Source organism: Rhinichthys klamathensis, unplaced genomic scaffold (assembly GCF_029890125.1).
Source record: "Rhinichthys klamathensis goyatoka isolate OS25496 unplaced genomic scaffold, OSU_Roscu_1.1 h1tg000098l_1, whole genome shotgun sequence".
In the NCBI taxonomy this organism is placed as follows: domain Eukaryota; kingdom Metazoa; phylum Chordata; class Actinopteri; order Cypriniformes; family Leuciscidae; genus Rhinichthys; species Rhinichthys klamathensis.
The window spans coordinates 5136826-5150004 of NW_026606637.1; the positions used below are offsets into that span (position 1 = coordinate 5136826).

The 13179-nt window shown below is 36.5% G+C and overlaps 1 protein-coding gene across 10 annotated transcripts in view; it reads left to right on the forward strand.

Annotated features, from left to right (window-relative positions):
• mcf2l2 (MCF.2 cell line derived transforming sequence-like 2) overlaps positions 1–9402 on the forward strand; it is an 82215-nt gene extending 72813 nt beyond the window's left edge. For 4 of the 10 annotated variants that reach the window (XR_008807246.1, XR_008807250.1, XR_008807247.1 and 1 more), the window contains 7 exons: positions 143–226; positions 1071–1142; positions 2425–2514; positions 2769–2884; positions 4263–4378; positions 7062–7426; positions 9315–9373. Coding sequence is in view for 2 of the 10 variants with exons in the window: in XM_056252779.1 (XP_056108754.1) it covers positions 143–226; positions 1071–1142; positions 2425–2514; positions 2769–2884; positions 4263–4378; positions 7062–7156; positions 9315–9379 (638 nt within the window). In the remaining 8 variants the exon portion in view is untranslated. Of the gene's footprint in view, positions 1–142; positions 227–1070; positions 1143–2424; positions 2515–2768; positions 2885–4262; positions 4379–7061; positions 7427–9314 lie in introns of all 10 variants that reach the window. The other 6 variants (XM_056252779.1, XR_008807249.1, XR_008807251.1 and 3 more) reach the window with 6 other exon arrangements.
• Positions 9403–13179: the final 3777 nt, after the last annotated feature.

A 13179-nucleotide genomic window follows, 5' to 3' on the forward strand; every position in this document is an offset into this window, starting at 1 on the left:
TCCGCCACCCACAAAATAACCATTGCTCAACATGTCAGAGAATGTGCGCTAACTTCCATCCGCCTGTCTCTCATTTCACCCCTTCATCCGGTTTTCTCTTAAATCAGACTAACTACTAACCCATCCCTACCTTTGACTTCAGAAGCTGCAGCTAAGGAGACTGAAGTCACACGCCGCTTTTCTTTAGCCTCGACTGTCAGCTCCGCCTCTGCACCGCGCACTAAAGGTACAAAAAACTGCTTGTGTGGTTTTACTCACGTGCATGATCACCTCTGAACACATATGTGAACTAACAATTTACTTCATACATTCAGGATAACAGCGTTAAGGTAAAGAGGACAAACGTTATAGTGCAACTGAACTGTGCATATGCATTTTAGACACATTATTCTTGCTCCCCACATGCAGTAAATGCATGTCCTTGAATGAGCAGAGATTTCTACTGATATTGAGAAATATTAGATATTTACCTTATATTCAACTACTCAGGTAATGTCAGTGGGATGTGGTATGTTATATATATATATGGGTGGGCCTGTCCCACCTATTCAATGCCTTAGCACACTGGCAACCCAATATCCCAACTCTGGCCCAATCTGAAAGTCCTGTAGCCCACCTTACAACTGAAACTGGCATTGTTATACACTTTTGGTATTTTACTTATCAACCTTTGACATCTCAAGCTCCTTCATTGCTGCTCATATAAAATGTTTGAAATGCAAAGAATCAAACTGTGCACTTTGTAGCAAATTAATCTCCTAAAAAACATGAAGAGACAGCTGCACTGAATAATAAATACTGACTCTTGATAAGTTGACATTTGGGATCTGGCATGACATTTAGCAGTGAAGCCCCGCTGCGCAGCTCTGGGAATGTGAATGAGAATTTAGATGCACATGAGCCTTTTGTTTCTTGTGGGCCCATTATTCTCTTTTATTGCGATGAAAGCGTTGCAACTGCAGGGGGATAATGAAAAATTAGTGTGATTATTAATCTGGGATGGATAGGTTGAAAGAATGTGATAGATGAGCTGGACTTCTTTCCTAAAAGAAATGCATGTTTGTGCTTAGTTCCTCTCTCCTCTAGCCTTAAGAGCAAGAGGCATCAGATCAAGAGCGACCCTACACCTTTTGGCTATGAAGGTACCACATGGAAAGCACGGCATGTTGCATGCTGAAAATAGTCCTTGTAAGATGTTGTTGTTTTTTGGTTTGTTTTTATTTATTTATTGTCTATAGTAAGAGGCCAGATGGTTTTATTCAAAGCAACAGGACACTATTTACAGTTGTTCTGGAACAATTTGGAGTTAAGGATACCATGGAAGTATGTGATCTTCTAAAAAGAGATCACCGGACCTGAACCTTAGACTTTTTGGTTTACATTCATTAACAGGGCTATACATATTTAAAAAAAAATATATATATATATGTGTATGTATGTGTACTGTACATACACACACTCACATTAGTGCTGTCAAATCGATTAATCACATCTAACATAATAATATATATATGCATACATACAGTATACACATATATTATATATATAAACTTTGTTAGATGCAATTAATTGCGATTTATCGATTTGACAGCACTAATATATAGTATATATATATACTATATATATACACACACACACTCACACACATTTATATGGATTGACAGATATAGATTCAAATATATATTTTTACATGCATTTATTTAAAAAGTGTTTATAATTTAAATTTTTACTTTCTAATTTTAAAATATAAAATGTATTATATTTATAATAATAATATATGTATTATTTACATCTATAACAGGGCTCAATAGAAAAAAAATACATTATAATGAATAATTTTAATTAATTTAAAATAGATTTGTACATGTATTTCTTACATGCTAATATTTATTGAACTTTTTTCATAATTTTTTCATTGAATATTTATTTAAGTTAATCTTGACTCAAATCTGCAAGAACAGTCTGAAATTATACAGCTATTATAATCATACGAGAAACTCCAAGAAAGCCATAAATTCCTTTACTGAAAAATGATGGCACGCATCGCCAAACATTACTGATTTGTAATTTCCATCCCATTCTTACAGATGCTACCAACACTTGCAGTTTTGAAAAAGCCTTATCTGTTGTTTAGCCTGCATTAATCTACCAGATTTCAAGCTTGTTTTGATCTATCTATTCTGATTTCAAGTGTTTATGCCTGCACTGTGGTGTTTTGGTGGTGGTTTTCAGTTCATATCAAGTGTGCATCATCCTCCAAATCTATTGTTTCCCTCTTGCTGGGTTCTCTGTTTCTCGGATACTGTTGTGTACATTTCAGTGGGTGCGACTGACTGGCTGATTTGTGCATGATAATGTGAGGTTTCGTTTTCACATGCATCACTACTATCATAGAGGTCATGTTTGATAAGAATTTTCTCACAGACACCATGCGAGGTGCACTTCCCGCTGAGAGCAAAAGTAAAGGTACCGCCGGTACCAAGCCCGCTGTGCCGAGGTCTGCGTCTCAACCAGGTAATCATGAGAAACAGGCAGTGATATGCCAATCATATTGGGTTCTCTCAGGTGTTTTCGTCTATTTTCATTCCTCATTCGATGCCTGACAGTGACAGAATCAGTCAGAGTTATTTTCATTGAGTGCGTCAACATCTTGTCTACCTTTCACAGAAGGTTTTTTTTTTTTTTGCAAACTCAAGCACTATTCCCTGAGTGTCGTCGCTCGTAAGGTTTTTACTGAATGATGTTAACTCGTGTGTATTATTTTCCAGGATGGAATCAACGGCGTCTGCCATCAATGGACGCTGAGGATTTTGAGACCATTCCTTCTAGTGCTGAAGAACTCTCCATTTCCTCAGATGGAGAGGATGAAGGACATAACAAAAACGTAAACGTCTTCATCCACATTTTGTCCACATATCTCGTCTTCCAATTTTGTATTGAGGGTCAATATTATAGGATAATAGTAAAGAATAGAATTCACCAGAAAAAAAGATTTCTGCCATCATTTAATCTCTCATGTCAATAATAGTAATAATAATTATTAATATTTTAATATAAAAATGATCATTTTTGCATTTATTTAATATATATTTTAACTTATTTTAAAATATCACTTACTATTTCACACACATTAAATATTTTCACAGAATATTACGGTTTCTTTTTAAGAAATTGGCAAGAATACCCGTAGTTTAAAATGAGACTGTTTAAACAATTTTAACCAAAAAAAAAAAAGAAAAGAAAGAAGATATTTTGAAAAATGTCTCAATGTCATTTGGACCTCACTGACTTTTAAAATGTCATCATTTTCAAAATATCTACCACAGAAGACAGAAAAAGAAGAGGTTTGGAATGGCATGAGGTTGAGTAAAGTAACTTTTGGTTTAAAGGGATAGTTCACCCAAAAATGTAATTGTCGTTCCAAACACGTAAGACTTTCATTCATCTTCGGAACACAAATAGAGTTTCTGTCCCTCCATTCTTGTCCCTCCGTTTACCACAACTGATGTGTGAGTTGATGAATGTGTATATGTGAATAAAAGCTTGATTCAATCAGTTCATCATATAAAGCGATCATGTCTCTTCAGAAAATTTGGATGTAACCGCTCAATTCATATGGATTAGTTTTACGACGTCTTTATGAACTACAGTGGTAGTTGCGTAGATAGTCAATGGAGGGACAGAAATCTCTCAGATTTCATCAAAAACATCTTTATTTGTATTCCGAAGATGAACGAAAATCGTATAGGTTTGGAACCACATAAGGTTGAGTAATTAATCACAAAATTTTCATTTTTGGGTGAACTATCCCTTTAACTGTCCCTTTTAAAATAAAAAAAGAGATTTTTTTGCTGATTTTAGGTGAGCTCAGATAAAAGATAGCAACATTTTACAGTTAATACAGAAAGGAGGCCAGATTATCTTTGACTCTTAAACACCCTGAGGAGTTTCTCTGTGTTTAATCCCGCCTGATGCATGAGGAGTGGAGATCTGCTTCAGAAGTGAGGCTTAATAGCAGCTATGCAGCATAAAGTTCATTCAGAACCTCTTTAATGGAGGCCAGAGGGAATTAAACTGCACATACAGGGCTCCTACCACCAGAGGGCATCCTTGAATAAACAACTGATGAGATTTCTCAGATAAGAGTGACTAAACGCAGGCCTTTGTATGAATCTAACTTTTCCTAACCCAGTTCCAATAAACCCAAAAACTGATGCCATGACCCTGAAATAAATGATGCACTTCTTTGTCTCTCTCTTAAGGGGGATAATGATCGCTATCAGGTGCAGCTGACATACGAGTCGGGAACCGCCCAGGATCTTTCCGTAGAGGCTGGAGAGTTAGTACAATTCCTGGAAGAGTCGGAGAATGGCCACTGGTGAGTAATGAGAAAAGTCTCCATCCAGATATATTCCTGCAGGAGTCACATGATACAGTCGTTCACTAAAAACCTGACAATCACTAACGAAACTCTCACGTAGCTCATTTTGTTTGAGCTCTCATTGTTGGTTCTCTTAGAAGGTTTTGCTTTTAAATACCCCACACAGTCAAAGTAAGAGTTTCATCTTTTTTTTTTATCAGAATCAGTAATTTGTTGATTTTATTTAACCAAGCCAGTCTCTATTTAGAAATTGGACTGTCAAATTTCTTGTCATTTTTTTGTTGTTGTCCGGATCGGTTTATTATGATGCGTCTATTTTTATTTTTTATAATAAAAGTAATTTTTGTCAGTGTGATAAAACTGCCCTGATGTTAATGAAGAAAAGAAAAAAAAGCTCATTCAATTAATAATATTCTTGAAGAGAACAAAATATATTTCACCAAAACTGCTTCACTGCTTATTAATATTTGAAAAACCCAAAAGGCATGTAGAGCAACCGACAGGCAGAAACGTGAAAAAGCATAGAACAGGAAATGATATTCCAGAGACACCTTCCGAACACCTAAAGTCCCTTAAAATATAATTTTATCCTCTCTTTAATTTTTAAAATATTAATTTTTTTGATGGGCAAGTCCCAACCCAACACACATACATATGTATACAGTCTTGGGCAAGTTACTCCAAAAAAAATCATTTATTTACTATCTAGTACTGTACTAATAACTCTCTCTAAAAGTATTGGATTACTTTATAAATCCCATATCAACCTCGACCAGATGAACAATACAAGGATAAACACGAAACTGCACTTTTAATTCTTTCAAATAAACAACATGCAATTGCATAAATTATTTTTGACCTGACCAAAGTGTGTAAAGGGAGAAACATACATTTTAACATTACATTTAAATGTTAAATGCACTATTGAATTGTTGTACACTACCGTATTTAATGCAATAACATCAGAAGTAACTGTAATTAAAGAGTAATCCTTTACTTTTTCAAGGGAAAATAAATGATATGATATTTTAGTAAATGAGTAAGTTGAGTATTAAGTTGAGTAAATTCACGTGTGCAGTGTGCAAGGAAAATCTGTTATGCCAAATGGCATTTTCAGAGTTGTTTAATTGAAACTTCTTAAATGGTTGGTGAAACCAACATTTCTAAGTGCATTTATAAGAAAATGGCTATTTTTTCTTATTTATTATTCTTTTTACACCCTTATTTGTCATTTACCCAATTGCATTAAACAAGCCAAGATGAAAGAGAGGTTTCACAGGGTTCTAATACTTTTGGGGGTGCTAAATACCACCTAATCTAAAATTTCTTCACTAAAATGAAAAAGCCAGACATATTCTGAAGTCTCTCATACATATTTAATCTTGAAAACTGTCTCCAGTCATTTTTCTGCTTTGTAGAGAAGTTTTCTTTGCTCACCAATCAACCCCCTCAAACCCTTCATAATAAGTTTTCAGGCTTTCGTGGATGTTTTGACATTGTGCAGAGTCAAGCTAAAGTTAAGGTAGCTTGAACCACAGGATTCTAGAGTTTGCTCAGTTGTGTCAGGAGGAGTGTATGCGATACACAGCCAAAAAACTAGATGTGGTTGGACTGTACTATCTACATTGATATTGCTCGCCAATATCACAACATAATCCCAGTATCCCATGGCGTAACCAATAAAACTCAGTTTTAACCTGCATCATGTTCAACTTTCACAGTCTACTCTTATTAAACTTGACGCAAACAGGACATGTTCTACTGTATTATCCATGTTGGTCCTGGAAAATTATTCAGATCTGCACTGTAAAAAAAGAAGAAGAAGAAGAAGCAGTTTTCAAGGTTTTTTTTATGTTATACAAGATTCAACTCATTTTTTAAAGTCGGTTTAATGTAATTTAAGTTGAAATGACTTAAACATCTAAGTTTATTGTACTTAAAAATTTAAGCCAGCAATTTTTTTTTTACAGTGCGGTCTCCTAGAATCAGGGATTAAATCGACAGTTATTTCTATTGATGTGCTTTTCCCCCCGGTGCACATAATGTCCGAATTCGCTCACTCGTTTTCATTCACTCCTTTAAATCGACTGCATTAGTGAAGTAATGTATAGGGAATAGTGAATGAGGGTATAGGGGGTGATTTCAAACACAGCTTTAGTTTTTCCTCCTATCTCAATTTTCACATTACCATGTTCCTCTATGGGAACCTTAAAAAATGAATAAAACCAAACTGAATGGATGTAGCTTAACCTATAACTATGATGGCCATAGGTGCACAACACAATACAATTTACAGAGCAAATATATTTTTAAATGCTACTAAATTAAGTCACAAAACACGAAACTTCTCCAGACCACAAGGGGGCAGTGTCAACGTCAATGTTATGGATTTAAATGAACTAAATATACTTTTTAGATCAGACGTTTGTCCATTACAATGTACTGTCCTGCTGGAAACACGTAGATCAGATTTGGATACTCAGCTGTGTTTCTCTTGTGTTGTGGCTTCATTTTTTGCTTAGTACATTGTTTTGTGTTGTGGGCCACCACATATAACAGGTCCATCAAACCTCTTTCGTCGTTTGAATGAAAATTCCAAGGAATCAGCCAATCATGTTGAGCTCCAGGTTCTCTATGTTCGTGCTGCCGTTGAAGATGAACACTGTCTCTCATGTTCTAGGCTAGTCAAGAACCTTAGAACTCAGAAGACAGGGCTGGTGCCGCCCACTGTCCTGCAGTCCACAGCAGAAGAAGTAGACCTTTACAGTAACTCTGGTACCGCACACCAATCCCAGGAAGAGCAGCAGAAGGGCATGACTGACATCACCACTCTGGACACACTTAGTTCAGACTGATGGTCACCATAAAATTCAATCATATATTTAGCGCATACTCTATGAGGATTACATCTTTTATGGCGATGCATTAGACGATGCACTTTGACCTCTCATGTCACTCTGCCCCTTCTCGCTCTTACACATATCTTACATGTGAATGCACACAAGACACCGTCGTGAAACACACCGGCTGTAATTTGAGATCTAGGTCAGTGGACGGCGAGACTGACGGAGGCACCTGTTTGCAGTCTGCTTCTTTTTTTTCTTTTTTTTTTTAAGAGGTGTGCATGACATCACCTCCACAGGCATGCACTTCATTCCATGAAACCTTGGCGTGCACATAATGCCACTCTCGGTCTTGTTTGACTGGTTTTCTCAGACTTTTGCTATACTAATAACAAGGTGCTGCATATAAAGCTTTGACTAAGAGCAGAGGCAGCTCTGGACTCAACTGTGAGGATGTTTGCCCTGTTAACACTGACCACAGAATATATGCATACAGTAACAACTGTAATAATGTGAGATGATATTACAATTTAAAATAACTCTTTTGTATTTTAATACATTTAAAATATATTGATTAAAACAGCTGTGCTGCTTAATATTTCATCACAAAATATTCAAGATTCTTTGATTAATTAATTCATCTAATTAATTATAATTTTTTATGTATATATTTTTTATATTATTTTGTGACAATGTTAAAAGTCTTCACTGTCACTTTTGGTCAATAAATTGCTGAATTAAGGTAATAATTTAGGATTAATAATAATAATAAAACAAATTATTAAAAATTGTGAATGTAAAAGTCCTTTCTGTCACTTCTGGTCAATACATAGCTGAATGATGGTAATAATTTAGGATTAATAATAATAATAATAAAACAAATTATTAAAAATTGTGGATGTAAAAGTCTTTACTGTCACTTCTGGTCAATACATAGCTGAATCATGGTAATAATTTAGGATTAATAAAAAAATAAAAAAATATGTTTGAAAACATTACTATTTTTAATGTTTTTAAAAGAAGTATCTCATGCACATCAAGCCTGCATTTATTTAATCAAAAATGCAGAAAAAGACAGTAATATTGTGAAATATTATTACAATCTAAAATAATGGTTTTCTATTTTAATATACTTTAATATAATATATTTCTGTGAAGCAAAGCTGAATTTTCAGCATTATTACTCCAGTCTTCAGTGTCACATGATCCTTCAGAAAGCATTCAAATATTCTGATTTGATGTTCAATAATCAATGTTGGAAACAGTTTTGCTGCTTAATATATTTTTGGAACCTGTGATACTTATTTTCAGGATTCGTTGATGAATAAATAGTTAAAAAAGAGCAGCATTTATTCAAAATAGAAATCTTTTCTAACATAATCACGTTTAATCAATTTAACACATCCTTGCTGAATAAAAGTATTATTTTTATACAGTATTATTATACAGAAAAAATAAACACCGACCCCAAACTTTTGAACGGTAGTGTATATTATTACAAATTACATATAGTTTTTAAACTTTTTATTTATCAAAGAATCCTGAAAAAAGTATCACAGGTTATAAAAATACATATATTAAGCAGCACAATTGCTTCCAACATTAATACATCAGCATATTAGAATGATTTCTGAAGGATCATGTGACCCTGAAGACTGGAGTAATGATGCTGAGAATTCAGCTTTGCTTCACAGAAATCCTTATCCAATAGATTCATCCTCATAGTTGAGCCCTGCAGCTGGTTGGAGCTGATTCCGAATATACTGAAGTGTTTGTATGTTTTTCATGTTGCGCTTCAAGCTTCTTCGCCTGTTCTGACCACAGCAGGAACCAAACTCCAAACAAGAAAACAGAAAAGACCTTCAGAGTAATTACTGTGCTTACGTCTTTTGAAATGGGATGAGCGTTTCAAACTCTTCTCTGAAGGTTTGCGTCTTTGTCGTGTCTTTTCTCTTTTGTATATGGAGCTTGTCCTTGCTGTGATCGAGTGCTGTTGCAAGGTCTGTTTTTGTCTGCCACCTGTTTACTGTTGCTCTGAATGAAAAGACTGTACGTTACATAACTAAACTTCTCTGTTTATTTCATTTCAGATATTTTCAGTGACCTCTGCACAGCTGCCCTCACCAATACCGAGGACGCAGACGACACACGCTGAACGTCCCGTGTAATGTGTCCTCGCCCCCTCCCCCTCCTCCGGCGCTGACTTGACACTGACAACATTCTGCAGTCGCGAGTCAGAAAATTCAGCATGCAGCCTTCGTGCGTTCACTCTGCTGTGCCTTAGCAGCAAATGCAGGGGTATTTGAAGAGAAATATCCGGATATAACCGCAAAGGACCTCTGTGAACACGGGGCGTTGTGCTGTATGATATCAGCACTGAGGTGCAGGCCATTTGAAAACACTGAGAGAAAGAGACTCGAGACCGTTCCGTCCTGCTGAAACTTCCACTGAAATGCTTACTTGATTTGTTTTGTTGTTTATGAGACTGTTGGTCAGAAACACAGCACTTTTGATGAATTAATATTCTCTAATGTACAATATTTATACTCTCTTTTTTATATTCTGACGTGAACGTCGCATAAGCCATCTGTAAAGCTTCGTTGCTCTGCTGTTTGGAAAGCTGAAATATCTGTAATCCTCCTTGAATATTTGCCTATATACGTGATATATATTCATCTCTATCATGGTCTGGTTGTAAATAATCTCGAAACGTAGTAAAAATGTGTAATATTTACAGATTTTTTTATATATATATTTCAGAAAATGATTGTTGTAGCATAAATATTCCAGCTTTGCTGTTGTTTTGCAGTTCTGCTCATGAATGTTGTCAGTTTGTGCTAAAAAGTAACCGAATCCAATACAGAAGTCAGATGTACTGTATCCTTCCTGCTATGACATGAAGAACCGGACCGCAGTTTGACAGTGAATGTAGTAATGATGCCAAATGTTTCGTCTCATAACCGTAAATATCCACATATGATTGCGATTTAAATGTAGTCAGTAGTTTGATTACTTTCTGGTATCTATCTTGAGTTGCTTTATTTGTTTGTATGTAAATATCGAAGCACAAAGATTTGTTATTGAATGCCGATGTAATTCTTGGTATCATCATTCTGTGCATAAATATGTGAATATTTTGCTTTTCAAAGCTTCCCAATGGACAATATTACAGCTGATGAGAATATGTATTACATAACTCTGTAGATTTTCATATGCATAATGAAATACATTCATTGCAAAACCATATGACTTTTCATACGGAGACTATGAAGCCTCAACCGAAGTTTGATAAATGTGATGAAAATGTAATAAAATGAACAAAATCTTCTCCGCGGATCCCTTTGAGAACCTTCAGGAACTTCTGGTTGAGAACTGTGTTCCATCAGGCTGTTTTTGGTTGTAATTGGAAGCTTTTTTTAAGAGAGTGTGTGACAGAGAAGAGCCAGTCTGAGAGAAGGACAGCGAGGAGAGAGAGGGACAGGCAAGATTCCCTTGGCTTTGTTCTACAGAGGATGCTTTCAAACTCCCCAAAAACTCCTGAGGGGCGGCAGGAGAGTAAAGCAGGAGAGAGCGGGACACAAAGACCCAGAGAGATGTGACAAGCCTTGAAACCGAATTTAAAAAAAAGAGCACTCCAGCAGCCTTCACTTTGGCTTCAGGTGTCTAAAGATTTTGAAGACACCTGGCAGTCTATTCATCAGGAGTCGTTCCTGCCCGAAACCAGGCCGGGCAGAAGAAAGAATGAGACTTCTGTCAGCAGGAAAGGGGCTGCTCTTTTGGATGAGCGGAGGGCATTTAAACGGCTGATAATGGGGCAGGATCACACCAGGACAGTGCAGGATGATAGGTTTTAATCTTTCGGACAAAAGAGTTCACATTTGAGATGTGAGTGAATGCTAAGGAAATAAACCACATTTCATAATTTAATCATGCATTCGTTTGTTTTCATACATGGTCTTTATTTAGTTTGATTCACCTTATAAAAATGTACTATAGCCTACCGTATTTTTCATTAAAATACAACTGTTATTACAGTTGTAGTTGCTATAAAACCATAGGATAAAAAATAATAATATGATTTTCCAGTGTGGATGCATATTTTTTGATAATATAATATAGGTAACACTTTATTTCAATAGTCTTTAGACATTCTAGTAACTTTCCAACTATATAATAACTGTCATTAGATGATTAGTAGAATGTCTGCTTAATATCTGCTAAAACTTTATTGTGATGCTCCCCTAACAGACATTCTGACTATAAGCAACTACAAGTCAACTTGTTCTACTAACCCGAAGTAGTAAAGTAAGTAAAGTTTATTTCTAAAGCGCTTTTCACAGATAAAATCACAAAGTGCTGTACACGAGAAAGGTAAAAACAAAACCTTGTATATACAGTACATATGTAAAATCAAAGTGACACTAGTTAAAACCCATCAACCAAAAGCTTTCTTAAATAAACAAGTCTTCAGATCTTTTTTAAAAGAGTCAACAGAGTCAGCCAGACGCAGAGACAGGGGCAGGGCGTTCCACAGTCTGGGGGCCGTCCACACTACTGCGTTTTCGTTTAAAAACGGAGACCTTTTGCTACGTTTGCAACTCCCGTCCACACTAAAATGGAAAAAACGAAGACCTAAAACGGAGAAGTTTAGAAATGCTGCAGCTCCGTTTTGCGTTTTGAATCTCCGGAGGGCGTTTTAGTGAAGACGGGACAAAACGGAGGACTTCAGAAACGATGACGCAGAGGCTCACGCTCGGCTCTATCCACGTTTTCAGGCGTTTTAATGTGGACGGAGATCAATTCTAATACGCAGATAAAACGCTGGTGTGTACGGAGATCGTCGTTTTAATTCTCCGTTTTTAAACGAAAACGCAGTAGTGTGGACGGGGCCTGAAAAGACAGGTCCCCTCGGGTCTTATAACGAGTCTTGGGGACCATAAGAAGGTTCTGGCCAGAAGACCGAAGAGTGCGGCTAGAGGAGTGCGGACTCAAAAGGTCCTTGATGTACTGTGAACTTTTTTTGTGACTGTTAAAGGCCCTGAAAGTCAGCACTAAAATCTTAAAATCAATCCTATATTTTACAGGGAGCCAGTGGAGAGTCAACAAAACGGGAGTGATATGAGACCTTCTGGGGGCACCAGTTAAAAGTCTAGCATCACAATTTTGGACCATTTGCAGTTTGTTCAGAGCAGACTTATTTAAGAAAGTAAAGACAGAGTTGCAATAATCAAGTCTAGTTGATATGAAAGCATGAATAATAATTTCCAGATCATTCTTTGACAACATTTTGCGTATTTTAGAGATATTCCTGAGGTGATAAAAAGCAGTTTCGGACAAGCTGTTTTGAGTGTATCTCCAAAGACATGGCCTGGTCAAACACAACCCCCAGGTTCCTGAGGCTGGATTTGACAGAGGAGCCAAGAGAGCCAAGGTGCTGTTTGATCACCGGGATCTTATGGTCTGGAGCAAAGATCAATGTTTCAGTCTTACTAGGTTAGTGGCCAGCCAGTCTTTGATAGAGGACACACACTCTAAGAACAGTGACAATCGATGGAACTCAGCATCATTGAAAGAACAATACAACTGGACATCATCGGCATAGAGATGATAGGATACATCCTTAAAACAACCCATAATATGACCAAGTGCATGGCAAAATGTACAGTAAAAACAAAATAGGGCCCAAAACTGACCCTTGTGCCACTCCGCAGGACAAATTGGTCACATCTGACTGTGCATTGTTTATAGAAACATTAAAGGTTCTGTCTTGAATATCGGAAGAGAACCACTGGAGGACAGATCCAGATAGTCCCATCTCATTTTGAAGCCGGTTGATCAGTATACTGTGATCTACCGTGTCAAAAGCAGAACTCAAATCGAGAAGTACAAGTACAGTGTAGCGGCCAGTGTCCGCTGCCATCATCACATCACTAGAGATTTTGATAAGAGCTGTTT